At 38.4% G+C, this 26,865-nt stretch overlaps 1 protein-coding gene across 2 annotated transcripts in view; it reads left to right on the top strand.

The window, feature by feature from the left end:
• Rexo5 (RNA exonuclease 5) overlaps window positions 1-26,865 on the top strand; it is a 54,264-nt gene that overhangs the window by 1,248 nt on the left and 26,151 nt on the right. The window contains exons 2-7 of one of the 2 annotated variants that reach the window (XM_041666292.1): window positions 2,576-2,685; window positions 4,767-4,893; window positions 6,205-6,301; window positions 9,785-9,931; window positions 22,192-22,280; window positions 23,179-23,294. In XM_041666292.1, coding sequence (XP_041522226.1) covers window positions 4,828-4,893; window positions 6,205-6,301; window positions 9,785-9,931; window positions 22,192-22,280; window positions 23,179-23,294 — 515 coding nt within the window. In that variant the 5' untranslated portion in view covers window positions 2,576-2,685; window positions 4,767-4,827. The remainder of the gene's footprint in view (window positions 1-2,575; window positions 2,686-4,766; window positions 4,894-6,204; window positions 6,302-9,784; window positions 9,932-22,191; window positions 22,281-23,178; window positions 23,295-26,865) is intronic. The other variant, XM_041666293.1, reaches the window with a different exon arrangement.

Here is a 26,865-nt window from a genome sequence, read left to right as displayed (position 1 = left end):
GGTGTTTTTATTTCCTCGGTGCCCTACATAATCACAACACAGCCATCAAAATAAGGAAATGAACATGAATGTATTGCTGCCACTTAATTCTCAGAGCCCATCCAAGTTTCTTTAAAAAGATTGATTAAGCTTTTTAGCGTGTGGTCCAGTGTAGAATTATGTTAACTTTTTAATATCTTTCTTCTTCAACTCCAATAGTCTTTTGACATTTGTGGCTTTATCTATCTATCTATCTATCTATCTATCTATCTATCTATCTATGTTTTTCGAGACAGGGTTTCTCTGTGGTTTTGGAGCCTGTCCTGGAACTAGCTCTTGTAGACCAGGCTGGCCTCGAACTCACAGAGATCCGCCTGCCTCTGCCTCCTGAGTGCTGGGATTAAAGGTGTGCGCCACCACCGCCCGGCATGACTTTATTTTCTTTTGAGGAATTCTGGATCAATTATTTTGTAGAATGTCCCTTGAGTGTTTGTCTCTTTGTTGATGGGACTGAGGTCACACATCTTTGCAGAACTAGCACAGAAGTGATAGTCTTCTCTTGCAGTTGGCATATGATGTTTTGACCATTCCCCTGATTACTTAACATAGTAAGATGGTGTCTGCCAACCTGTCTAAAACGCCCTTCATAATTCTGTAGAGAATTCTTAAGTCACTTCAGTTTATCAGTATGAATTCACAGATAATCTATTCATTGAGCCATCATTTGTTAATTAATTAATTTATTTATTTTGGTGCTGGGTATCGAATCTAGAACCTTGAGCACAATAGACAAGTACTCTACACCTGAACTATATACACACACACACACACACACACACACACCCCTGCTCTTTCTTTCTGAGCCTGTTTCACTAAGTTGTCAAGCTCAACTTTCAAGTTGTCCTGTGGCCCAGTAGGTCTTGAACTTGTGGTTTTCATGCCTCCTCAGTAACTGAGATTACTGTTCTATACTACCAGACTTTATTATTTATTTTTTAGATTATTATTTTCAAAATTATTTTATGTCTATTGGTGCTTTGCATGCATGTCTGTACTATGTGTGTGCTTGATGCCCGAGGAGGCCAGCAGAGGGCGACGGATCGTCTAAAACTGGAGTTATAGCTGCTGGTGTGTCACTAGGTGGATGCAAGGATGAAGTGGGTCCTCAGGAAGAGCAGTCCTTGCTCTTAACTGCTGAGTCATCTCCCCCTCTGGCTATGTGTTCTGATTCTCTGAATAGCCAAGATTTGATTATTAACTTGCTTTTGAGTTATGACATGACTGTATCACTCTGAGCAGGTCATTGCTTTCTGGTGAGAAGGGGTATCTGCTTTCTCTGTCCCAGGTCCCTGGAATCAGCCTGGTTCTTAGTGGAGAATGGCTTTGTAAATTTGTTTGTTTTTTGTTTTTGTTGTTTCTCTGTGTAACAGTCCTAGTTGTCCTGGAACTAGCTCTGTAGACCAGGCTGGCCTCAAACACATATTCTTTTGCCTCTGCCTTTTGAGTGCTGGGATTAAAGACGTGCACCATCACCACCTGGTTGGCATTTGCATATTTTAAGTGGTGGTATTGTAGATGATTTTATGCTAGTAGTCCCAAAAGGTCATGTTAATGGGTATGCTTGTGTGTTGTAAATATATACAAACATGCATTTACAACTAGTTTCCTGAATTCACATTAAATGCATGCTTTCCAGTCAACTTATTTCTAGTCAAAGCTCTTTGTAGTTCCTCCTTTTTCATATCTGCAGCTTCCTTTTCTGATAGAAATACAACTATTATCTCCAATGTTTAACTCTTAATCACTATCACCACCTCCTGTTCACCACATCTTTGCCCTGCTCTGTTCCAGATCAAATACGTTTGAAGAGCCCACATTATTGTAACAGGCTCTGCAAGCATCCCTATTAGATAGGCGCTTACGATTCAGTCCCTAGCCAGTACAACCATGAAGAAATTAGTAGTTAATATCTGATATTTATTAAGTACTTAAGGTGTGTTGGTGGCTAGCACTGATATAACACTCTAAACCAATGGTTCTAACCTGGGGGTCAAATGACCCTCTCATGGGGGTCGTCTAAGACCATCTGCATATCAGATATTTACATTATGATGCATAATAGTAGCAAAATTACAGTTATGAAGTAGCAATGAAATAATTTTATGGTTGTAGGTGACCACAACATGAGGAGGTGTATTAAAGGGTCACAACATTAGAAAGGTTGAGAACCACCGTGATAAACCCTAGGGCAAATACACTCTTGATCCTATGTATTTATAATAGCACTGACCCTTGCAGTGTTAGAATTACCCATCATATTTTTCCGTAATAAAATAGAGTTCTTGAAAGCATGAATTGTATTGTAATCTTACTATTTTTAGCACACAGGCATGCATAATACACAAACTGTACCAATGTCTATAAAATATTCTACTAATGACATCATACCACAAGTGGCTCTTTTAGACCTTATTTTCAATTAATTAGAGCAATCCTTGTACTTGTATATATATATTAAAATATCAGAAACTTGAATAATTGCCTTTTTGCCAATGATGAGTATTACAGTGTGCTGTATTCTAATTTTTCTTTACAGAAAGCTCGCTTATCTTCCATTTTATTTGCTGAAAATGATGTAATAACCCCTAAACAGCTGTGTGAGTTGCTGAAGTATGCAGTTCTGGGTAAATCCACTCCTGAACCCAGGTATGAGATAAACTGTGCATAGGCCAGAGGTTTCAAACTGGTTTGTAGATTATTGATATTTGTTAACCATACATCATATTCATTTTTAATTAAGTAACAGCTGTCAATAATTATTTGGGAATTTCTGTATAAAAATTCAGGTTGGTGATTTCTTCAAAGAACTTAAAAATCTGGTAACCATCTCTGTTCTCCTAACAGTCAACATATTTGTCAAGGCTGAGGTGTATATACTCTATTGTCCCATCTGGCATACTTATCATTCATTATATATCTGTCTGGCTATATAGATACTGTAGTTTGCTATGATATGAACTCGATAGGAATCACATTACTTACTGTTTTTTTATTATAAAGTTATGCTATCTTAATAATTCTGGTTAGTCATTTCTTTTTTTATAAAGAACAAAGAGATGATATTATTTGAATGCTGTCAGTGATATGAATGACTTATGAAAATTATATTTCTTATGCCTGTCTTAGTTAGGGTTTCTGTTGCTATAATGAAAAACCATGACCAAGGTAACTTGGGGAGGAAAGAGTTTATTTGGCTTACACTTCCATATCATAGTACCTCACTGAATGAAGTCAGAATAGGAACTCAAATGTCGGGGTCCAGTGCCAGCCTGGACCCTAAATAATTTCTCTGGACCAGAGGGGAGGTGTGGGAATAATTGAGACAACTCACATGGCTTTATCGGGAGGGAGATTTTCAGTGATCCCTCATGAAATTTTGAGTTCACATCCTGAAAATTTCTCTGCATTTATTTTCCAAACAGCCTTATATCCCAAAACATAAATGAGGGGGAAATTCATTAGCATTCTGTTTCCTAGGTCACCAGATGGTAAATGGTTGTGGTCATGGCCACATCTACCTATGCCTGCTCTGTCACGCCTTCCTGCTCTGTATGCCAGCCCTGTCATGTAGGCCGAATTAACATCTCTTTTAGGCATCCTCCAAATTACAAAGAAGGAGCAGAACAACATCCTGACCCTTTGTTAGGGATGGCAACAGGCTAGGTGATGACCTCCTGTGCAGCAGGTGCAAACTGTGGCCTGAGATTTTGGTTGCCATAACATGTAGAAATATGGTCCTACACTCAAACAAGTCAGGAACCTGGAGGCAGGAGCTGATGAAGAGGTTATGGAGGGGTGCTGCTTATTGGCTTGCTCAGCCTGCTTTCTTATAGAATTCAAGATTCCCAGCTCAAGAATGGCACCACCTACAATGGGCTGGGCCCTCCTCCATTAATCACTAATTAAGAAAATGCTTATAGAGGATCTTAGGGAGGTGTTTTCTTAATTGAGGTTCCCTCCTTTCAGATTACTCTAGTTTGTGTCAAGTTGACATAAAACTATCCAGCACAATACTTATCAAGAGATTAGCACACATTTCTCTGAGGTAGGTTGTTATAAATTGTCTAGATTTTTTTAGAACCATCTTCTTTGTCATGAAATACTGCCATCTGGCAGGGCCTAGTGGCACATCTCAGCACTCAGGAGGCTGAGGCAGACAGATATCTGAGTTTGAGGACAGCTTAGATTACATAGTGAGTTCCTGGATAGCCAGGGCTCATGTGGAGATACCCTATCTCAAAAAAAAAAAAAAAAAAAAAAAAAAAAAGAAAAAAGAAAGAGAGAGAGAAAGACTGCCATTGATTTCAGCCCTCATCTGATGTTCTGGCTTAGGTGGGGTTACAGAATATGTTGGAGACAAACCTTTGTAGAATAAGCTCGGAGTTCTAATTTAAAGTAAATGTTCGGGTGGAAGAACACCAGCTGCCCTAAGTTGTCCTCTAACTTCCATCCTGTGACACACACAAAATAAGGGTAATTAAAGTTTTAAATAAGCGTTAGTAGGACTTTCACTCGACATTTAATTATAACGAATATTTATTACAAAGATTTTTATTTGAATTCTTTGAAGTAAGGGCTGTCTTCCAGTTATAGAGTGAGTCAGAGAGGGTCAGTGGTTGAAGTTTTATTGGTTGTCAGTCACTGTTTCCTGCTTGTCTTCTATGTGTCTGTAACTGAGATTATCATCTTAGCTGTGTGTTGGTTTGATTTTTTTTTTTTTTCAACAGCTGGTGCCAACTTTTACACCAAAACCACCTAAACAACGTGGTGGTTTTTATTCTGAAGGGCATGAGTCAGCTACACTTCTACAGGTTCTATTTGGAATTCAGATTTCTTCGAAAGACATTCAGACATGTAAGATAAGAAAGTTTTGTATTAGGGGCTAAGTTAGAGCTCCTATCCTGAGGCTAGGGCATCAGTCTGAGAATGTTTGTCAATAACCTAGTTAAACAACACAGGAAGGCAGGAAGGGTATATAGACAGCAGAAGTACTAAGGGCTCTGTTTAGATTAGATTTGTCTGTGCTTTTCTTTGATAATCTAGCAAAAACAGTTACTCTCCAATTATAGTATATAGCTTCTATGTTGATTCTATTTTATTTGTAATATGGAATTTTTATAAATTGCAAAATTCACATAAAATTTGTACTTCTCTTAAATCATGATGTTGGGCATGGAGGTACATAGCTGTAATTATAACAGATGGAAGGCAAGTAAGAAGGATTTGAATCCTGCATGGGTGCAAGACCTGTTTAAAAACAAAAAAAGCAAAAAGAAAACCAATCTAAGAAAAATTTTAAAAATTGGGGGTCAATAGAATACTATCTGGAGCTCAATAGCACCTGCCATGTAGAAAGAAAAGTATGTGCACTGGGTGATGGTGGCGCTGGTGTCTACCTTTAATCCCAGCACTCGAGAGACAGAGGCAGATGGATCTCTGTGAGTTTAAGGCCCAGCCTGGTCTACAGAGTGAGTTCCAGGACAACTAAAAAAAAAAAAAAAGGCATGTACTGTTGGTTTTATATCCTGCCCTATTTCCCTCTGGCCTGCTTGTCCATATATTCCTGAAGGTATTTGAGTCCATCAGCCCTAATCTATCTGGGTCTTGATTCTCTTTTGCTTCCATTTTATTGAGTACTTTTTATATGCCTAGTCATGTATTAGTAATGCTATGTTTATCATCTATAATGACCATGTTGTCCTGTAAGAGGAATTTTATTCTATTTCATGTTTAAGAAAGTGAGTAGCTCACCAAAGTTAACCACTAATAAATTGTAGAATTGGAATTTTAGCCCAGATGAGCCTATAGCTAGAGCTTTCAACCTAGGTACCTCCTATATCATCTATCCTGATTACCTGATATGCTGTCTAGTGACATAAAGAATTAGAAGTCCCTGAGAACACTGAACTTGTAAATTCCTCTGCCGACTTTTTACAGTGTGAAGTGAGAGGAACAATTTCCAGGTGGAGATTTTATTGTAAATGTGGCTTATTTCACTTCCTCACTCTCTCCCATGTTAAGGAAACAGTTCTCATTTTATAATATGAATAGTTAAAGCCTAGACTATTTTGAAGGTCTGAACCAACAGTGAAAGTCTAGCCCTTTAAGAGTATTTTGTCTGTTTTGAAGTATTTTTAAAAAACTTATTAATATATTTTTTTTCAGAAATTCAGCTTGACTCCTCCGACATCCCGTTTTCTATTTGATATCATTGGGCTGCAAAGGAAGAAATTAGTCAGAGGTTTTCCTAGGACTATTAAAGGTATGGCTTCCATTTTTATTGATGCTTGTAAACAGATGTCATAGATGTGGTAAAGTTTACTCTTGTAAGCAACAATAACAACAACAGAATCTTCAGTTCTGATCAACTTAAACAAAAAGGTGTCTTCTTTCTTTTCTTTTTTTAAAAGAAAGAATTTTAAAATGAGCAAGAACCCAGAGAGGGTAGATACCAGGAATCATTGGTTCATGCTTCAGAAACTGGTTAAGTTGGATAGCTAAGGATATTTGATTATCGCTGACATTGAAACTCTTAATTACTGTGCTCTCGGCAGTCACTAGGTCTTCGTTTCTATTAGGATATATGTGGGAAGGAAGAACTTACCATTGACTAATGAAAGGGACATGAATATTATTCACACTGAGGAACAGATGGGGAATTTAGTTGGTCCTACTTTTAGTTGTGACCTACAGGTACAGTTAGTTAGAGCTTTAAGATATATACCTATGACAGCAATGCTGTTCAGACCCGGGAACGTCCTGCGACTAGGTTACAGTTAACTTTTTTTTTTTTTTTTAAATATGGGTTGTAGAATAGGAATTATCAAAATTCAGACAAAGTGAAGGTAAATATTGTCCAATGGTACTTCTTTGTGTTCAGAAATAATAGTTAAGTAACTGTATAATTGCACTGAGGAGGCATACACAGGTAGGACTAATCAGGCTGTTCTCTCCTACCTCCTTTTGAACTGTGTTTCCTAGTTTCCTGCGTCTTGGTGGTATCTTCTGATTTTGCTGCATCTCCGTTGTTCTTCTTTCAGTAGATGCCTATATCATATATGCAGCTGTATTGATTTAGCATGCAAGTATCTGAATAAATCATATAGTATCGTTTTAAGATTTGAGGCCCAAACAAAGGTCTTTAGTTGACAAGGCTAAAAGACACAGATTATTGTGGATGCTGAGGGGGAAAGTAGGTGGTAGTGAAAGAAGCAGCCAGGGATGCCGCTGGTGACTGTGTGTTGCAGACTTTGAGTTTGAGTAATGATTTTATTCTGTACTTATTAAGGCACTAGAGAGGTTATGATTATTGTTCTGTTCTCTTAAGATTTTATTTCATTTTTTTCATCCTATGTATATTGAAGTCCCCAAGGCATAGTCCATGGCTCTCTCATCTTCCTTTCTTTGGAGTCTTCATTTATTTTTCAAGTTTACCTGTCTGTTTTCTATATATGACTTCTGTGTCTTCATCTCTAGATTTGATGTCCCAGATAGTCTTTCATTGCAGCAGTTGCCTCCTGGATATTGTCTCTTGGATATTCAACTTTCTTCTCTGTTCTGTCATAGCTAAAAACATCTTATCTCATCCATAAATAATAGGCTTCTATTTCAGTTTCCATGTTAGTACATTTTTTTCTCTTTAGTCACCAGACTTGAATTTTAGAGTTCCTTTTATTTTGGTTTCCTGTCTCTAATCTGCATGGATCATTGCTTTTACTCTCATAAATCTCTACTCAGATACCACTTTATCACAGACACCAAACCTGACATAGAAACATGACATCGGACATTTTCCTTGCCCAGTAAACCCTGCCCTTCCTCTCCTTTTATCTGTACTTCTTATCCCCACTTGATATATTAACTATTTATTCATTTGTATTTGTTTATAAATATTTATTTCATTATTCATTGTCCATCTTCCCAATTTGAACTTAAATTCCATAGCAAATTTTATAATGTACATTGGCTAGAGTAATGCCAATAAACACTCAAATATTTTCTTAATTGAATTATTTTATGTTCAAAATTTCTTTTGTATACCTTCCTATCCCTTTTGCCCTCTTACTATGTAGGCTTTAGTTAAAATATCTTTTGCCAGTTTTACTGTAGAGCCTTTCTACTTTTGTTCTGTTTTATTTTTCACAAGTATTTGAGGTTAATATTTCTTAAGATACTCTTTATATTTTGTTGCTTTTCTTATCAGGAGTTTTTATTGTTCTCCATTATGTATTGAGTGATGAACCAAAGTTCAAACTCTTGACCCTGGCACTCAAATGGTCTATCGTTTATTTTATCTCTACTCTCAACTTGACTCGTAGATGTTTTTCTTTCTTACTAACCTGTCATTGGCAAGCCAAGTTCTTTCCATTCCTGTCTAACTTGGTGATGCCCTCTTCTACTGTATTAAATTGGCTTTTGGGGCAGCAGAGAGCAGATGTCTATCTTAATCAAAAAGGATAGTATTTGGAGGATTCCTGTTGACTAGAAAGCCATCCGGAAGCTAAGTACCTCCAGCGAAGAACTGTCTGTCCCTTTTCATAGCATCAAACAGAGGAAGTTTTCAAAGTAGTTGGTTCTCTTTATCTTTTAGTTAAAATTCTGGTTAACATGATCAGCTGGTGTTGATGGAGTAGAAGGCAAAAGGTGTAGGTAGGTGAAGATAAAATGGGATGTTTGAAGTGGGTAGGCACTGTAACAAGGGTATAACATACCAGCTATTTCTTTCTTTCTTTTTTTTTTTATAAAGAGAATGCTTGAGTTCTTTTTAATTTGTTTTTTAATGATTTATTTAACTTTATTTTATGTGCATTGGTGTGAAGGTGTCAGATCTCGTGGAACTGCATTTCCAGACATTTGTGAGCTGTCATGTGGGTGCTGGGAATTGAACCCGGGTCCTCTGGAAGAACAGTCAGTGCTCTTAACCGCTGAGCCATCTCTCCAACCCCCATACCAGCTATTTCTATTCTGCTTTCTCAAGATTGGGCAGCTCGTTTCCTATCTTAAAGTATCTTTGACCACTTTAGTCCTGAAGCACATTCTTCCTCTACCTTTTATAAAAAGCTTTATTGTTGTAACACATTTGGAGTTAATTGTTTCTGTTCTTGGTTTGTTCTGTTTTAGTTTTTGAGAAAGGGTCTTACTATGTAATCCAAGTTAGTTGAAATCGAGATCCTCTAGCCTCCCTCCCAAATGCTAGAATCACAGATATGCCTTACCATGCCCAGCTTCTATATGAAATCATACACACACTCCCCTTTTCAGGTTGAAGCTGAGTCATAATATCTTTTTGCCTTCCCTGTGCTTAACCTGTATAAGAAACTGGTGATGGCACACATCTTTAATCTCAGCACTTGGGAGGCAAAGGCAAGCAGATTTCTGTGCGTTTGAGGCCAGCCAGGTCTACAGAGTTAGTTCTAGAATAACAAAGGCTACATAGAGAAACCCTGTCTCACCGCCCCCCACCCCGAAAAAAAAGAAGCGTGCCCTGTAAGGTTTTTGTTATTATTGAGGTGTATGTGTGTGTGTGTGTTTGTATGTATGTTTGCAGGCACACTTGTGTCAAAGCATGCACAGAAGTCAAAAGATCACATCCAGGAATTAGTTACCTCCTTCCACAGTGGATTCCTAGGTAGAATGCATATCACCAGGCTTGTGCAGCAAGCACCCTATCCACTGAACCACCCTGCTGGCCCTCCTTGAGATATTACACATTCTGATCCACCATGCACTACCTTTGTTGTTTCAGGAAGATCTTTAACTTCTGGCATTTTAAAGCCCAGCATCAACCTGCAGAATGACCCCATCATTCAGAAGTATGGCTGTGAAAAAGTGGGCTTGACGAGATGTCTTCTGACAAAAAGGGAAATGGAAACATTTCACTTTCCACTCCAAGGTGTGCTTAACTTACTTAATCTAATATCACTAACTTTATTCAAATAATTTTATTAAACATTATTTTTTTAGATGTGTTTGGGATAGCTTATTTATTCCATCTTGTAATGTAGAAATATTTTTAGTGTGAAATGTGGAAAAGTGATGATTTTAGTTTGTACACAGAGGTTACAAATATTAGTAAAATGTTTAATAAGAATGTTCCTAGCTGGGCAGTGGTGGCGCAGGCCTTTAATCCCAGCACTTGGGAGGCAGAGGCAGGTGGATCTCTGTGAGTTAGAGGCCAGCCTGGTCTACAAGAGCTAGTTCTAGGACAGACTCCAAAGCTATAGAGAAACCCTGTCTCGAAAAAAAAAAAGCTTCTTCTTTTTTTTTTTTTCAATTCTGTTTAGTTACTAGTAAGAATCAGTATTTAACATTTTTAGACTTTTCCAAGATGAAGAGATGTCTCAGTTGATACATAAGGGCCATAATTCAGATCCAGATCCCTTATACCCATGCTGGACATGGCCCTTGCTTATAATTCAGTACTCTGCAGGTGGACACAAGGGATGCCTGCAGCAAGCTGGCTAATCAGAGTAGCCAAATTGTCAAGCTTGGTTCAAATAAGAAACTCAGGTTCAGTTTATAAGATAGAAGACAATCAAAGAGAAGAACAAATGTCAGACTTTGGACTCTAGACACATGTGCCCACAAACATGGAAACGTGAATATACACAGGCACAGCATACACTTGTACATAGTAGACCATTACAGTAAGCCTTCCTCATTGTTTCTATTTCATTTTTCTATTGAAAAGTTTTTTTTATAAAATATATTCTGGTCATGGTTTCCCCTCCCCCGACTCCTTCCAGATCCTCCCCACCTTCACACACACACACACAACTCCATGCCCTTTTTTCTCTCTTTAGAAAATAGACAAACAAAACGAGCTAGCCATAATAATAATAATACTAATAATAATATCAAATAAAAAACTCGATAAACACTGACATTTACATAGACAGATACACATACACACATACAGAAAAATTCACAACCCCCCCCACAAAATCAGAAACTATAATGTACACATAAAAAATAAAGCACTATGATACAAAATACCATTGAGTTTTTTTGTGTTGGCCATTTACTGGTGGGCATGGAGCCTGCCCTTAAGTGTGGGAAATATAGCCAGTGATATTCCATTGGAGAGAATTAATTTTTTCTATGTAGGCAGATGTCAGTTAAGAATAGCTTCTTAGGGATAGGAGCCCTTGTCCACGTCCCCTGTCAGCTCTGGGACCCCATCTGGTCTGAGCTGTGTAGGCCCTGTGCTGTAACAGTTTCTGTGAGTTCACGTGCATCAGTCATGTTGTGTCCGGAAGACATTGTTTCCGTGGTGTCATCCATCCTTCCTGGATCTACAGTCTTTCCATTTCCTCTTCTGCATAGCTCCCTGAGTCCTGAAGGAAGGGGTTGATGAAGACATCCCATTTAGGACAGAGTGTTACAAAGTCTCTCACTCTCTGAACATTGTCGTCCAGTTGTGTGTCTGTGTTAGTTCCCATCTGTTGTAAGAGGAAGTATCTCTGATGATGGCCAAGTCAGGCAGTGATCTATGGGTATAGCAGGCACCATTTTTTCTGCTGTGTTCCTTTAGCAGAACAGTAGGCCTGTAGCCTATCCAATCAGAGAGTGGTTGGTTATTCCCAGAGTGCTCGTGCCACTATTGCACCAGGGTATCATGTCTGTAGATCACCTTTGTAGATGACAGAGTTTTTAGCTAGACTGATGACTACCATTCTCCTTTGGTAGCATGACGAGTGCCTTCCAGTACCGTGGCCACCAATCGGTAGAGGTGAAGGCTAGTCAGGCATCAGCTGGGCTTCTCTGTGTTGTCTTCAGCAATGAGGTCTTACTGTCAGTTTCTGGAGGGCAATAGCTTTGGCAACAGCCTGAGTTATTTGGGGTTCCTTTGGGACCCCCTTGGCCAAAAGCTCAACTAGATGTAACTCATTCCTGGCAGTAAAGGTTACACTTAATGGCAAAAGATGTCTAGTTGATGCATTGTCTCCCCGTTTATTTGGTGACTCCATTTAGATTCCTTTCATATATATGCATATTTTAAGATGTTTTTATGGTAATAGGCTTCCGTACGACTCTTCAAATAGCCCTTAGTATTAGCCGTCTCTCCCCGTATTCCCTTCTTTACCCCCCTCTTCCATCTCTCTCCCTGTTTAATCCTACTGTGCCAATCCCTCACTATTTCTCCATCGCTATATATTCTATTTCCCCTTCCTTGGGAAGTCCTCCCCTTCAGCTAGTCTCTTACTCCATACCTAACCTCTGTAGTTATACAGATTGTAGCGCACTTATGGAATGCTTAAAAGCTAACATTCACATATAAGAGAAAATACACAAAATTTGTCTTTTGGCATCTGGGTTATCTCATTCATGTATTTTTTTTCTAGCTCTATCTATTTACCTGCATATTTTATAATTTATATTTTAAACAGTTGAATAATATTCCAGTGTGTAAATGTACCACATTATCGTTAAGCAGTCAATCGTTGATGGACATTTAGACTGTTTCCAGTTTCTGGCTATTATGACTAGGGCTATAGTGAACGTGGATGAGCAGATACCTGTGTGGTAGGATATAGAGTTCTTTGGGTGTATGCCCAAGGATGGTGCAGCTGATCTTGAGGTAGATCTAGTCTCAGCTTCCTGAGGGATTGCTACTCTGATTTCCATAGTGTCTATTCAAATTTGTACTCCCATCAGCAATGGATGAATTTTCCCCTTACCCCACATCCTTGCCAGCATAAGCTGTCATGTGTTTTAGTGATCTTGACCAGTCTGACTGAATAAGATGAAATTTCAAAGTAGTTTGATTTACATTTCCCTGATGGCTGGGATGTTGAGCACTTAAGTGTTTCTCATCCAGTTGTTTTTTTTCTGTTCTGAGAACTCTGTTTAGTTTTGTATTTTTAATCCATTTTTAATTTGCCTATTTGTGTTTTTTTTATTTAAAAATATTTATAGCGTTATTAATAAAAACCCAGAGATAGATATTGGGGTTCAACCTGAAGATCAGAAAAGCAAAACAGACAGCCAGTGGCTCTTACTTATACCTCAGTCCGAAATAGTGATCCTGCCTCCAAGAATCTCAGAATGAGACTGTGTGAGAGGGTCTCCTCCCACTTTATATTCCTCTCTAGGGCTCGAATTAAAGACATGCACCACTACTGCCTGGTTTCTGTGGCAAACTAGTGTGGCTATTGAGATTAAAGGTGTGTCACCCCAGTGGGATTGTTTTACTCTCTGATCTTCAGGCAAGCTGTATTTAGTAAAATACAAATGAACTATCACTCTACAAATATTTTTTTTTTCATTTTCCATACCAACCCCAGTTCTCCCTCCCTCCCCCTTATCCATTCTCCCCCTCCTCCACCTCCATCTCTGCCTTAGAGGTGGTAAGTAGCCTCCTTGGGGCATCAACAAAGTCTGGCATACCCTCCCCGCTGCATCAAGGCCGAGCAAGGTATACCATCATAGGGAATGGGCTCTAAAAAGCCAGTTCACATATAAGTCCTGGTTCCACTGCCAGGGGCCCCACAAACAGATCAAGCCACACAACTGTCACCCAAATTCAGAGGGCCTAGTTTGGACCCATGCAGGCTCCACATCTGTCAGTCCAGAGGCTGTGACCTCCCACTAGCTCATGTCAACTGTTGTTGAGGACCGGCCTCAACAGAATCACCTCTTACCAGGGTAGGGCCATTGGAATTTTAGAAATATAAGTAAAGAATATGAAGATGCATAAAAATAATAAGACAGAAAACATAGAAAGTATCGGGAGGATATTCCAGTGACTGAAATTCTGAAATTCACCCGCGTTTATTTTTCCACAGCTTTTATACCCAACATAAATGGGGGAAAAGGTAATAAAAGACTTTATTAACATGATACAAAAGGATAATTTACACAATCAATGGCTTTATCACTCTGAGACATCAAATCATTAGCATTCTGTTGTCTAGGTAGCGACGATATTCTAGGTCATGTATTCTGAAGACAGCTCTTCCCTAGGTGACCTCAGAATTAAAAAAGGAGCAGAAGTACATTTGCATATTCTGACTGCCTGTTAGGATGGCATGAATTTACTAGAATGAGCTATCTTAATTTCCAAAGAAATAAGCAATCACCTCCTGAGTTGGGATGTACAGCTATGCTTGTCAATCTTCACACTCTCTAACCAACAGACAAGGTGGAAATGGACCTGCATTTTTTTGGCCTCCACAAACTGTCCTGGTGGTTTTCTCCATCATGATCTTGACCCACCTTGCTCATATGATCCCTCCTCCCTCTCTCCCACTGAACTCCAGGTCAGCCCAGTGTTTGGCTGTGGATCACTGCATCAGTTACTGAATGTAGGTTCTATAATGACAGGATAGTCACTAAATCTGATTACAGGGGCAGGCCAGTTCAAGCATCCTCTCCAAAATATATAAAGAACTCGAGAAACTAGGCCTCAAACTATCAATCCAATTTTTAAAATGGGGTATAGATCTAAACAGAGAATTCTCAACATAAGAATCTCAAATGACTGAAAGACATTTAAGAAGTTGCTCAACATTCTTAGCCATCAGGGAAATGCAAATCAAAATGACACAGATACCATCTTACACCTGTCAGAATGGCTAAGATCACAAAAACTGATGACAGTTTATGTTGGAGAGGTTGTGGAGTAAGGGGAACACTCCTCCACTGCTGGTGGGAGTGCCAACTTGTGCAAACACTCTGGTAATCAGTATGGCGGTTTATCAGAAAATTGGGAATCAACCTACCTTGAAACCTAGCAATATCACTATTGAGCAAATACCCAAAAGATACTTGCTTGATTGTTGCAAGGAGCTGCTTGTTCGTCCTGGCTGCCCAGGACAGAAATAATCAAACAGAAACTATATTATTTAAAAACACTGCTTGATCCATTAGTTCTAGGTTCTTATTGGCTAACTCTTACATATTAATTTAACCCATTTCTAGTAATCTATCTATCGCCATGTGGCTGTGGCTTACTGGCTAAAATTTCAGCACATCTGTCTCCGGTGGTGGCTTCTTGGCTTCTCTCTGACTCTGCCTTCCTTTCTGTCAGGATTCAGCTTAGTCCCCACCTAGCTCTGTTAAAGGCCCAAAGCAGTTTCTTTATTCATTAACCAATAAAAGCAACACAGACAGAAGGACCTTCCACACCATTTCCCCTTTTCTGTTTAAACAAAAAGGAAGGCTTTAACTTTAACATAGTAAAATTACATATAACAAAACAGTTATCAAGCAAGAATTACAGTTACAATATTTATATCTACTTTATCTTTTATCACACCACAAGGACACTTACGCGGTATTTTGTTTGTGCTTTAACAAATAAAGCTTACCTGAAGATCAGAGGGCAGAGCTAGAGTAATTAATGGTAGAAGTCTTGAGGTCTGCATAAACTGACAGGAAGTGATATGGCTAGGCAGAGGGGAATATAAGGTGGGAGGAGACAGGAGCTCAGCTCTTTTTTCAGCTGAAGAGTTAGCAAGGTAAGAGTTGGCTGTGGCTTGCTCCTTTGTCAATTAGATCTTTAAACATTTATCCCAGTATCTGGCTCCAGTTTTTATTATTAAGACCAGTTAGAACTCATGCAATAGACACTTGCTCAACTATGTTTTTAGCAGCATTATTCCTAATAGCGAGACCTGGAAACAATGCAAATGCCCCTTAACTGAAGAATTGATAAAGAAAATGTGGCACAATTACACAATGGAGTACCACTCAGTGGTTTAAAAAAAAAAGACATCATAAAATTTGTAGGCAAATGGATGGAATTAGGGGGAAAAAAAACATCCTGAGTGAGGTAACCCAGACCCAGAAAGACAAATACGGTATGTACTCACTATAAGTGGATATTAGATACAAAGCAAAGGTTTACCAGGCTACAATCCACAGCCCCAGAGAAACTAGTTAAAAACTAAGAGAGACACGCATGGAGGGCTCCAGAAAAAGGAAATAGTTAAGATCTCCAGGGTAAACTGGGAATAGGGGGTAGAAGGGAGGGGATGAGAACATGAGGGATCAAGATGGCCAAGTTGGGGAAGAGACGAGGGAGAGCAGTGAAAGAGACATCTTGATATAGGAAGCCTCTGTGGGAGTGGGGAGAAACCTAGTGCTAAGGAAATTCCCAGGAAGCCTATTTGTTTTCTTGATGCCCAGTTTTTAAATATTTTTTCATATTTTAAATATTAACTCTGTCAGTTGTGTAACTGGTAAAGATCTTTCCCATTCTGTAGTGTGCTGTGTTGCCTGAATGATGGTGTCTTTTTCTATTCAGAAGCTTTTCAGTTTCAAGAGGTTCCATTTATTATTTATCTTAGTGCCCGTGTTGTTGGTGTCCTGTTCAGAAAGTACTTTCCTGTGTCAAGACTATTCCCCAGGTTCTCTTATCAAGGTCCTTAATTCATTCAGAGTTGAGTTTTTTGTGTAAAGTCTCTCAACCACTAAAAAGTCCTGGACCAGATGGGTTCAGCAAAGAATTCTACCAGATTTTTAAAGAAGAATTAATGCCAATATTCTTCACATTATTCTGCAAGATAGAAACTGAAGGAACATTTCCTACCTCGTTTAATGAGATTTTTACAATTACCCCATACCTAAACTACACTTTTTAGTGGTTGAGAGACTTTAAATACTGCTCTGTTTCACTTAGGGTTATAGGTTTATGTAAATTGCTTATCTGATCTTGATTAAACACTTACGGTTTGTGTATATCAAGAAATTCATCCGTTTCTTTTAGGTTTCCACTTCGGTGGAGTACAGATTTTTAAAGTATTTCCTTATAATTCTCTGGATTTTCTTGGTGTCTATTATATATTCCCAGTTTTTTTCTCTAATTTTATTACTAATTTGGATATTGTGTGTGTGTGTGTGTGTGTGTGTGTTTTAGTTAATTTGATTAAGGATTTATCAGTCTTATTGATTTTTCTCAAAGGACAAACTCTTCATTCCATTCATTTTTTATATTATTTCTATTTTGTTGATTATAGCCCTGAGTTTATGTTTACTGTCTACTCCTCTACTTCTTCTTTGAGACTGTACTCTTTTTGTTCTAAAGCCTTTAGGTGTGCTGCTAAGTTGCTAATATGAGAGCTCTCCAAACTGTTTATGTAGGCACTCAGTGCTCTAAGAATTCACCTCTTAGAGTTCCCTCCTTTGCGTCCTGTAGGTTTGGGTATGTTGTATATTCATTTGCATTCAACTCTAAAAAGCTTTTAATTTCCTTCTTAATTTCTGTCTTTACTCATTTTTTTTATTCAGTAAGTGAGTTGTCTAGTTTCCGTGAGTATGTCCATCCAGTTTCTTTGTTGATATCACTGTGGTGACCCACTGTGACCTGATAAAATGCTGTGAATTATTTCAGTTTTCTTCTCTCTATTCAGGCTTGCTTGTATCTAGATCAGTTTTGGAGAAAGTTTCATGAGCTGCTGCGAAGAACTCATATTCTTTTATGTTTGGTGAAATGTTCTCTAAAAATCTGGTAGGCCCATTTGATTTATGACATTATTTAACTCCAGAATTTTCTCTGTTTAGTTTTTGTCTGGATGGCCTGTATATTGGTGAAATTGGGTTGTTGAAGTCACCCACTATGGCTGTGTGAGGAACAATATGTGATTTTTAGCTGCAATAGTATTTCTGTTTTGAATTTGGGTGCCTTTGTGTTTGATACATAAATGTTTTAAGATTAAAATGTCTTATTGGATTTTTCTTTTAATGAGTGTGCAATGTCCTTCCCAAGCTCTTCTTATTAGTTTTGATTTGAAGTCTGTTTTGTCAGTTATTAAAATGGCTACACCTGCTTGCTTCTTAGGTCTATTTGCTTAGACTCTTTTCCATTCTTTTATACTGAGGTTATGTCTATCCTTGCCATTAAGGTGTGTTTCTTGGATACAGCAGAAAAAAGGGTCCTGTCTTCATATCCAGTCTGTTAATCTGTGTCTTTTGGAGAACTAAAACCATTAACATTGAGAGTCATCAATAAACAGTATCTATTGGTTATTTTGTTGTTATGGTGTAGTAAATCCTCTTTTGATTACTAAGTGAATTTGTTAGCTGAAATTGTTTATTCCTTGTGTTTCTTGGGTGTGGTTAACCTCTTCAAACTGAACTTTTCCTTCTGTTCTGTCTGTAGAGCTGGATTGGTAATAGCTACTGTTTAAATTTGATTTTATCCCGTTTTTATGCTTTTCTTTTTCTATTGTCATTGATAGTTTTGTTGGGTATAGTACTCTGGGCTGCCACGAAAGATCTCTCAATTTGCAGGGCATCTGTCCAGGCCTTCTAGCTTTCATAGTCTTTACTGAGAAATAAGGTATCTACCTTTGTATGTTACTTATTTTTCCCCTTGCATCTTTTATTATTTTTTTGTTTTGTACATTTAGTGTTTTGATTATTATGTATTGTGGGAATTTTTTTCTGGTCTTTTCTATTTGGTATTCTGTATGCTTCTTGTACCTTTTTATATATCTTTGGCAGATCATCTGTTGGGAAGCTCTATCCAACTTCAAAATGAATTCTTTTTATTACTAAATTCCTGGACTTCTTATTTTGAATTTAAAAATTTACTTTTAAGAGAACAAGCCATCTGTGAAATGGAGTTAAAATTTAGTTCATATATCATAGGATTGCCATAAGAGTCAATCAGTTAATGGAGACCAGAGAGATGGCTCAGTGAGTGAGAGCACTTACTTCTCTTAAAGAGGATCTGGGTTTAGTTCCCAGTACACATGGTGGTTCATAACCGCCCTTTAACTCCAGGGGATCCAGTGCCCTCTTCTGACCTCCACAGGCACCAAGAATGGACACACACACACACACACACACACACACACACGTGGGTAAACCAGTAAATGTAAAAATGTAGATTACTATGGCTTCTAACATGAATACTTTTAAAATATTAAATTTTGGGATTGGAGAGATAACTTAGTGGTTAAGAATACTGACATCTCACCAATGTGGTGATTTCTCAGGAAATTAGGAAACAATCTTCCTCAAGACCCAGTAATACCACTTTGGGGTATCTATCCAAAGGATGCTCAATTGTGCCACAAGGATATGTGCTCAGCTATGTTCATAGCAGCATTTTTTGTCATAGCCAGAACCCGGAAACAACCTAAATGCCCCTTGACCAAAGAATGGATAAGGAAAATGTGGTACATTTACACAACGGAGTACTACACAGCAGAAAAAAAATAACATCTTGAATTTTGCAGGAAAATGGATGGAGCTAGAAAACATTATTTTGAGTGAGGTAATCCAGACACAGAAAGACAATTATCACATATACTCACTCATGAATAGTTTTTAAACATAAAGCAAAGAAAACCAGCCTACAAACCACAATCCCAGAGAACTTAGACAACAATGCAGACACTAAGAGAGACTTACATAGATCTAATCTACATGGGAAGTAGAAAAAGACAAGATCTCCTGAGTAAATTGGGAGCTTGGGGACCTTGGGGAAGGGTTGAAGTGGGGAGAGGAGAGGCAGGGAGGGGAGCAGAGAAAAATGTAGAGCTCAATAAAAATCAATATTAATAAAAAAAGAACAACACTGACATTTCTTCCAGAGGACCCAGGTTTGATTTCTAGCATCTACGTGGTATCTCACAACTGAGGAGGGGTCTAGAGGGTGTGTGTGCATGGGTCTCCCTGGGAGGGAGGAATAGATTTTATGGGTAGACTAGGGATAGGTGGGGATAGGAGTAGGGGAGTAAAGTGGGGGAAAATAGAGTGGAGGAAGAGAGTGTGGGAACAGGTGGCTGGAATTGGGGGGGGGCATCTGAGGGCAGTGTTGAAACCGGGTGCTATAGAAACTTCCTAGAATCTATGAAGGTAAGCCTTACTAGTGGAGGATACAGAATCTCAATTGTCCATCTCTTGTAGCCAGGTGAGGCTTCCAGTGTCAGGACTAGGTTACATTAAATTGAGTTGTTGACCAAGGAGGTCTCATGGAAATCCCCAAACAACCCAAGAGTATATGCCAAGACAAAAGGTTGCTCTCCATAAACTGACAATGGGGGTCCCATTGCTGATGACAACACCTACACAACTCATTGAATCTGGAGAAGTTGACTGGTTCCTTTATGGAGCCCTCACTCCTACATTCTAGTCTCTATGGTGCAGGAAGATACTTTACAGGCTGCTGAAAGAGAAACGTATACCTAGCCATGAAACCTTTGACTTACAGTCTGTCCGGCCTACAAAATAGTCTGCTAGGCCAATGTTGGCACATAACTTGTGGGAGTAGCCAATCAGTGTCTGATTTGGTTATTCCACAAGAAGGAAGTCATCCCTGACACTGCTTGAGTGACCAAGAACCAGAGACTAGATAGCCCAGAGAGAAGACCTAACATTAAATGGCCCAGAAACCTAAGGTAAAACCAAACACTACCGGACTGAAAAAAAAAATCAATAAAATGATTCCTAATGATATTCTGCTACACTCATAGATCAGTGCCTTATCCAGTCCTTATCCAGTCATCATCAGAGAGGCTTCCAATAGCACCAGCTGGGAACAGATGCAGAGACCCACAGCCAGATATTATGCAGAGAAAGACTCTAAATTAGAGGACTCCATCAAATTTCTCCCCTCAGAGCTCAGGGAACCCCACAGAAGAGACAGGGAGTGGAATACTCTAGGAGAACAAGGCCCTCTACTGAATCAACTAAGCAAGGCAAATATGGGTTCACAGAGACTGAAGCAGCAAGCAAGCACAAGGCCTATGCCAGATCCTATGGTTGTGTGTGTAAGTGCACGCTGATTTTTGGGCCTGCCTTTTGACTCTTTTCGTCCTATTGGGTTGTTGTGTCCAGCTTCAATATGATAGCTTTTCTTTCATTTTACTATATTTTATTTCATCATATTTGGTTGTTACCTCTTAGAAAGGTTCTTTTCTAATGAGAGATAGAAAGGAAGTGGATCTAGAGGGGGAGGAGATGTGGAGAGGAACTTGGAGGACTGCAGGGAGGGGAAATTATAATCAGGATATATTGTATGTGAAAGGAATTTATTTTCAATAAAATTTTTAAGAAAGAACATTACTAGCGGCTACAGCACTAAAGAAAATCTCTCTCTCCCTAGCAATGATTAACTGCCTATAGATCTTCTGGAAGATACATTTTAAAACTTTTAATCTCCCTCAAATGGAAATTTCTGGATACTAGGAGGCAAAAACTGATCCAAAGATTTAATACTCTTCTTTAATTCCTGTCAAATAAAATCTACATACTACTTTAGCTGCTTCAGTAACTGTGTGAAGGTAGAAATCTATAATGATTCAAATGTTTTGGATCTCTGAGCTGTGTATGCCTGGTTGTTAGCTTAGTGTATATAATGGAAGAGTTCCCTGAACCTGCATTGAACCTCTAGAGGGAATTTTCAGGTTATGATTGCAAGAAATTGAAGAACATTTCTGAATAGTGACTTCAGGGAAATCTCAATGATAGAGTTGGGTGGGTTTAAGTGCACACAGTGAAAGTTACTCAAACTTTCTGCCTACTACACAGTCTTTTTAGATGTCCACTATGGTAAATAAATCTCTGTCCTATTTTCACTTGCTTTATTTAGAAAAGACAAATGCCACATGGAATCATTTGGATATGTTGTTCTTTCTCTCCTAGTACCTACATGGGAAGTGTCCAATAACTTTGGGTTAAATTCTTTCTCATAAGAAGAAAGAATGTTTGCTTTGTAACAATCAGGAAGTCCAGGCCCCAGGCCCCCTTAAACAACAGCCTACAATATTCATTCAAAATGTAACAATGGATGGAGAAAAACTTAACCAGAGAGGTTGCTTCTTGTTTAGTTTTTATAATTCAAGTAACACAAAGAAAGTTCCCAGCAAATATGTTATTTGAGTTCCCCTGGATCTTCAGAGTATTGTTTATTTTGTCCAATAAATAGCTCCAGTAAGCGGGGTGTGTTGGTGCACACCTTTAATTCCAGCACTCAGAAGGTAGAGGCAAGCAGAATTCTGTGAGTTCGAGGCTAGCCTGATCTATAAAGTGAGTTCTAGGACAGGACAGCCAGGACTATTGACACAGAGAACCCCTGTCTCGAACCTGCTCCCCTGCCCCACCAAAAAAACAAAAAACAAAAAAAAAACCCCAAACTTAACCAACCAACCAAACAAAAACGAAGTAGCTCCAATGAATATTTACTTCCTTTTCTCCTAGGTTCTCCTAACTGTGAAAACTTTATCCTTACCAAGTGTAATGGTTTCATAACAGATAACAGTCCACTTTTTGGACTTAATTGTGAAATGGTAAGTAGTGCTTTGATTTTTCAGAGCATGTTGCAAACTATAGTGTAAGACGATTTTATGAATTCAATGCACCAGTAAACCCATGCCTTTTGACTTTTAGTTTAAATAGCTGAAAGTGCCCCCCTTTTTAAAAACTTGGATCTATATTACAAATGAAAGATTAGTTTTAAGTTTTCTAAGTAGTTTCTGTGTTTAATCATGTTTTTAACACCAGAAAAAAATGTTTTTTTTTGAACAAATATTCTATTCTGTGGCTGCCATGAAGACTCTGCCTTAATTACTATGGGTTTAGGTTTTGCACATTGAAGATTAGAAATAGGATTTCCCTGCTAATTTAGTAATTCTTCCGAAGACAAGTACATCCTTTCCTTGCAGTACTTGCAAATAGTTTTGATTCTTGTTAGTTTGTATCTTGCCTGTTAATGACTGTCCCTAACCCCTCTCTGCCTTAGTTTCTCCTTCTATGAAGTAGGTAGTAATTAAGGCTATGCTATATATTTAGAGTGTGCTTAGTAAAAGTGGTGGTTCTTAGCTGTAGTGATGAGTAATATATAGTCTGTCGATGATAGATACAATTATATTGGTACTATTATCTTCATTCAAAAATAAGTAAAACAAGATCTCCTTGTATAGCTCAAGTTGACTTTGAACTTTTGATCTTGCCTTAGCCTCCCTAGCCATTCACCATTTTCCAGAGCAAGTATTGCCATTGCTTCCAGTAAACATGGTGTTCTCAGCAAATACCAATTTCAGTTTCATTCATACTGGATCCTTTCGTAAACAAGCATATTTGCTGTGCTGGCAGGAATCATAGCTGAGTGTAGGTGCTTGCTGATACAGTGTACATATTAAGGGGGAGTTAACAGCTTCTGCAGTTTAGCAGTATTTTGTCTTCTAGTGCCTTACATCCAAGGGGAGAGAACTAACACGCATCTCATTGGTTGCTGAAGGAGGCCATTGTATTGTGGATGAACTGGTCAAACCTGACTTCAAGATTCTGGACTCCTTTACTAGGTATTCTTTTCATTGTTGTTTTTTGTTTTTCGAGACAGGGTTTCCCTGTGTAGCCCTGGCTGTCCTGAAACTCACTCTGTAGACTGGGCTGGCCTTGAACACACAGAAATCTGCCTACCTCTACCTCCCAAGTGCTAGGGTTAAAGTTATGTACCACTATGCCTGGCTAATTTTAGTCTTAATAATTTTTATATTTCCAAAGATTATCATAAAACTTCAGAAGTACATGGTGATTGGACAAAGTAAAAAACAGTGAAACATTATTTTTGGTGACTGAAGTTGTACCCATGCATTCATGTTTACATAGGCATAGAGAACTAGAGAGACCATATTAAAGATATAGGCTGTTCTACTAGAGGGCTGATAATTAAATAGTATTTCTAGAAAATAGTCATGTGCAGCAAAAAGATATATAAAATCATTTTGTCACAGTATTGTAAAAAGGTGAGAATATATATGTCTTTTAAAAAGACGATGCAAATGTCAAGTTAGAGAATGTTTTTAAACAACTGCAAAGTAGAATACTCTTACCATTTAAAAGGTTATGATTAAATTCATTTATTGACATTCAAATGTAATCACAAAACAGAACATGTGAAATATATCTATAAACATATACATACCAAAAAAGTGGAAGGATATTTACTAAAATGGAAAAAATATAACCTTTGGATAATGAAGTTATGGCTCTTTATTATTATTATTATTATTGGTGTTTGTTTTTGAGATAGTTTTTTAATTCTAACATTTCTCCCTCCCCTTTCCTCCCTCTCTGCTCTTCAAATTCTTGGCCTCTTTTCTGCATCAATTGTTACTGATGCATGCATATGTGTATTTGTATATACATACAAATTCTCAAATATAACCTGTTGAGTCTATATTATGTTACTTGTAAGTATTTTTTCAGGGTTGTCTATTTGTCACTAGACAACCAATTCATTAGCTTTTTCCTGGACAGGCCCACCTCTTACACTCCTGTAGGCAGTGTTTTCTGTGTCTCTGTAGTCATTCCCAAATAACTGCAAGAGACTTGATATTAATTATAAGTGCTTAAGCAATAACTTAGGCTAGTTTCCAGCTAACTCTTACAACTTAAATTAACCCATTTTTATTAATCTATATTCTGCATTACCTCTTTTTGATTTCAACCTCCTCTTTCCTCTCCATGTCTGTCTAGCAACTCCTCTGACTCTGCCCTTCTTTTCTTCCTAGTGTTCTTGTCCCTGAAAATCCTGCCTAGCTAGCGACCAATCAGCTTTTTATTACCAATGAGAGCAGTACATGTTTTACAGTGTACAAAGATTCTTCCACAGCACATCCTCAGCTTCCTCATTTGTCTTTTATGTAGGGTTGAGCCCTCATTGTCTTTTCCCCGTGCAGTTTGGCATGTTCATTGGTAACTTCTTGTTAAACTCACGTTTGGGCAGTCACGTTGGTGAGACTTTTGTGGGTGTAGCTTCTGACATCATTCAGAGATGCATTCTCACAGCAAAGTACCTGGTCAGCTCTTAACAATCTTTCTGCCCCTCGCCCTCCACATGTTTCCTGAGCCTTAGATGTGGGAGTGTTCTGTCGATATATCCATTGGGATTGGATTCTACAACTCTGCATTTTGACTGGTTGTGATTTTCTGTAGTGGTCTCTGTTTCAAAGTTTCCTTGATTAGGGGTGAAGACTATACTTCTCTGTGGGTATAAGGACAAATATTTTTACATTGTTTTTAGGGATTATCCTAGCTTAGTAAATTAGTGGTTGTAGATTCTCCCCTAATAACTGTGACATCACTGTAGCTAGGTTTCTAGTACCAGGCATGATATCCCTCTTGTTGAGTTCCAATTAGAGAGGAACTGATAGCCACCATAGTCTGTGCAGCACTACTGCACCCATAGGGCTATCCTGCCATGCTGCTTGTTGATGTGATCCTCATGCACCATAGCACGGTAGGACGGTTGGTGGTCTTTTTCCTTTGGAAGCTTGCATGCACCTTCTGGTACCATGAAATCTAGTCCTCAGGAAGGGGGATTCAGATCAGTTCCAGCTCAGGGACTTCTGGGCCCTGTTTCTGAAGTGCATGGTGTCTTCAGCCATAGGGACTTACCTTCTACCTCAGGGAGTAACCAAGGGCAAAAGCAGTAGGCTGTATGTCATGGGAGTCTCTTAGACAGCCTTGGCTAACAACTTAAAAGAGGGCTTCTCATGTCTAACATTGGCGTTTTTGTTAGGTGCCCTCTTTAACTCTTGGAGAGAGCACCTTCAGGCCAAATGAGAAAAGTTATATTTATACACTGAATTTTGTTCACTATAGGTTGGTTGGATTGTTTTTTAGGTAAATAATTAATACGTTGGTTCTTTGTGACCTTTTCAGCTGTCCATATTGTTATTTTACCTTCCTTCACCTCCCTAAGGAGCCCTTCCTTTCCCCGTTTCCCTTATCAGATCACTTATATCCTCTTTACCCTCTTCCCATCCGTTTCTGTATTCACCTCCTTTCCCTTCTTTAAGGAGTCCCCTGCGTTTTATTACCCTGATAGGATACTTGCACCCTGCTAGTCCCCTTTGTACTGACAGTGGTCTTGTTTTACTCTCCTGGTTTCTGCAGTTACTACAGGGTATGTACTCACATCTGAAGATTTGGAGCTAGGAGCTTCCAATAAGAGAGACTGGAGTGATTGTCTTTCTGAGTCTGGGGAACCGCACTTAATATAATATTTTCTAGGTCCATCCACTTGTCTGTAGAGTTCATGATTTTGTTTTTCTTTACAGCTGAGTAGTATTCCATAGTGAATGTGTACCACATTTTCATTATCTATTTAGCAGTAGTAGGTCATGTAGGCTGTTTCTATTTCCTAGCTACTGTAAAGACAGCAGCAGTGAACATGGTTAAGCAAGTATTAGTGGAGTAGGATATCAAGTCCTTTGGGTATATTCCAAGAAGTGGTATAGCTGGGTCATATGATAGATTGATTTTTAGCTTTTTGAGAATTCTCCACACTGGTTTCCACAGTGGCTGTAGCAGTTTGCAACCCCATCAACAGTGAATGGGAATAAGGGAAGCTTCCTTTCCCCACAGTATTTGTTGTCCATTGTTGGTATTTGCTATTCTGCCTGGGGTAAGATAAAATCTCAAACTTATCTTGATTTTATTTTCCTAATTGCTAGGACAGATGAACATTTTTAAAGGTATTTTTCTTTTGAGAACTCTCTATTCAGGTCCTAGGCCAATTTTTTTTTAATGGGTCATAGTTTTGTTGTTTTGTTTTGGTTTAGTTTTTTTACTCTTTTTTTTTTTGAGTTCTTTGTATATTTTGGATATTAAACCTTTTCTAGATGTATAGCTGGCAAAGACTCTCTCTTATTCTATAGGCTTCTTCTTCACCCAGTTGATTGCTTCTTTGACTCTGCAAGAGCTTTTTAGTTTTATAATGTCCTGTTTGTCAGCTGTTAACCTTAATTCTTAGGCAAATGGAGCCTTCTTCAGGAAGTTCTTTCTTACATCTACATCATATACAGTATTGCCCATGTTCTGTAGAAGTTTATGATGGATTTTTTTTAACTTCTCTGCTTATTTGGA

Source organism: Microtus oregoni, unplaced genomic scaffold (assembly GCF_018167655.1).
Source record: "Microtus oregoni isolate MIOR12 unplaced genomic scaffold, Mior012 000016F_ref0000370, whole genome shotgun sequence".
In the NCBI taxonomy this organism is placed as follows: Eukaryota; Metazoa; Chordata; class Mammalia; order Rodentia; family Cricetidae; genus Microtus; species Microtus oregoni.
The sequence above is the reverse complement of the archived record's forward strand: the minus strand, read 5'-3'. Positions and strand labels throughout refer to the sequence as shown.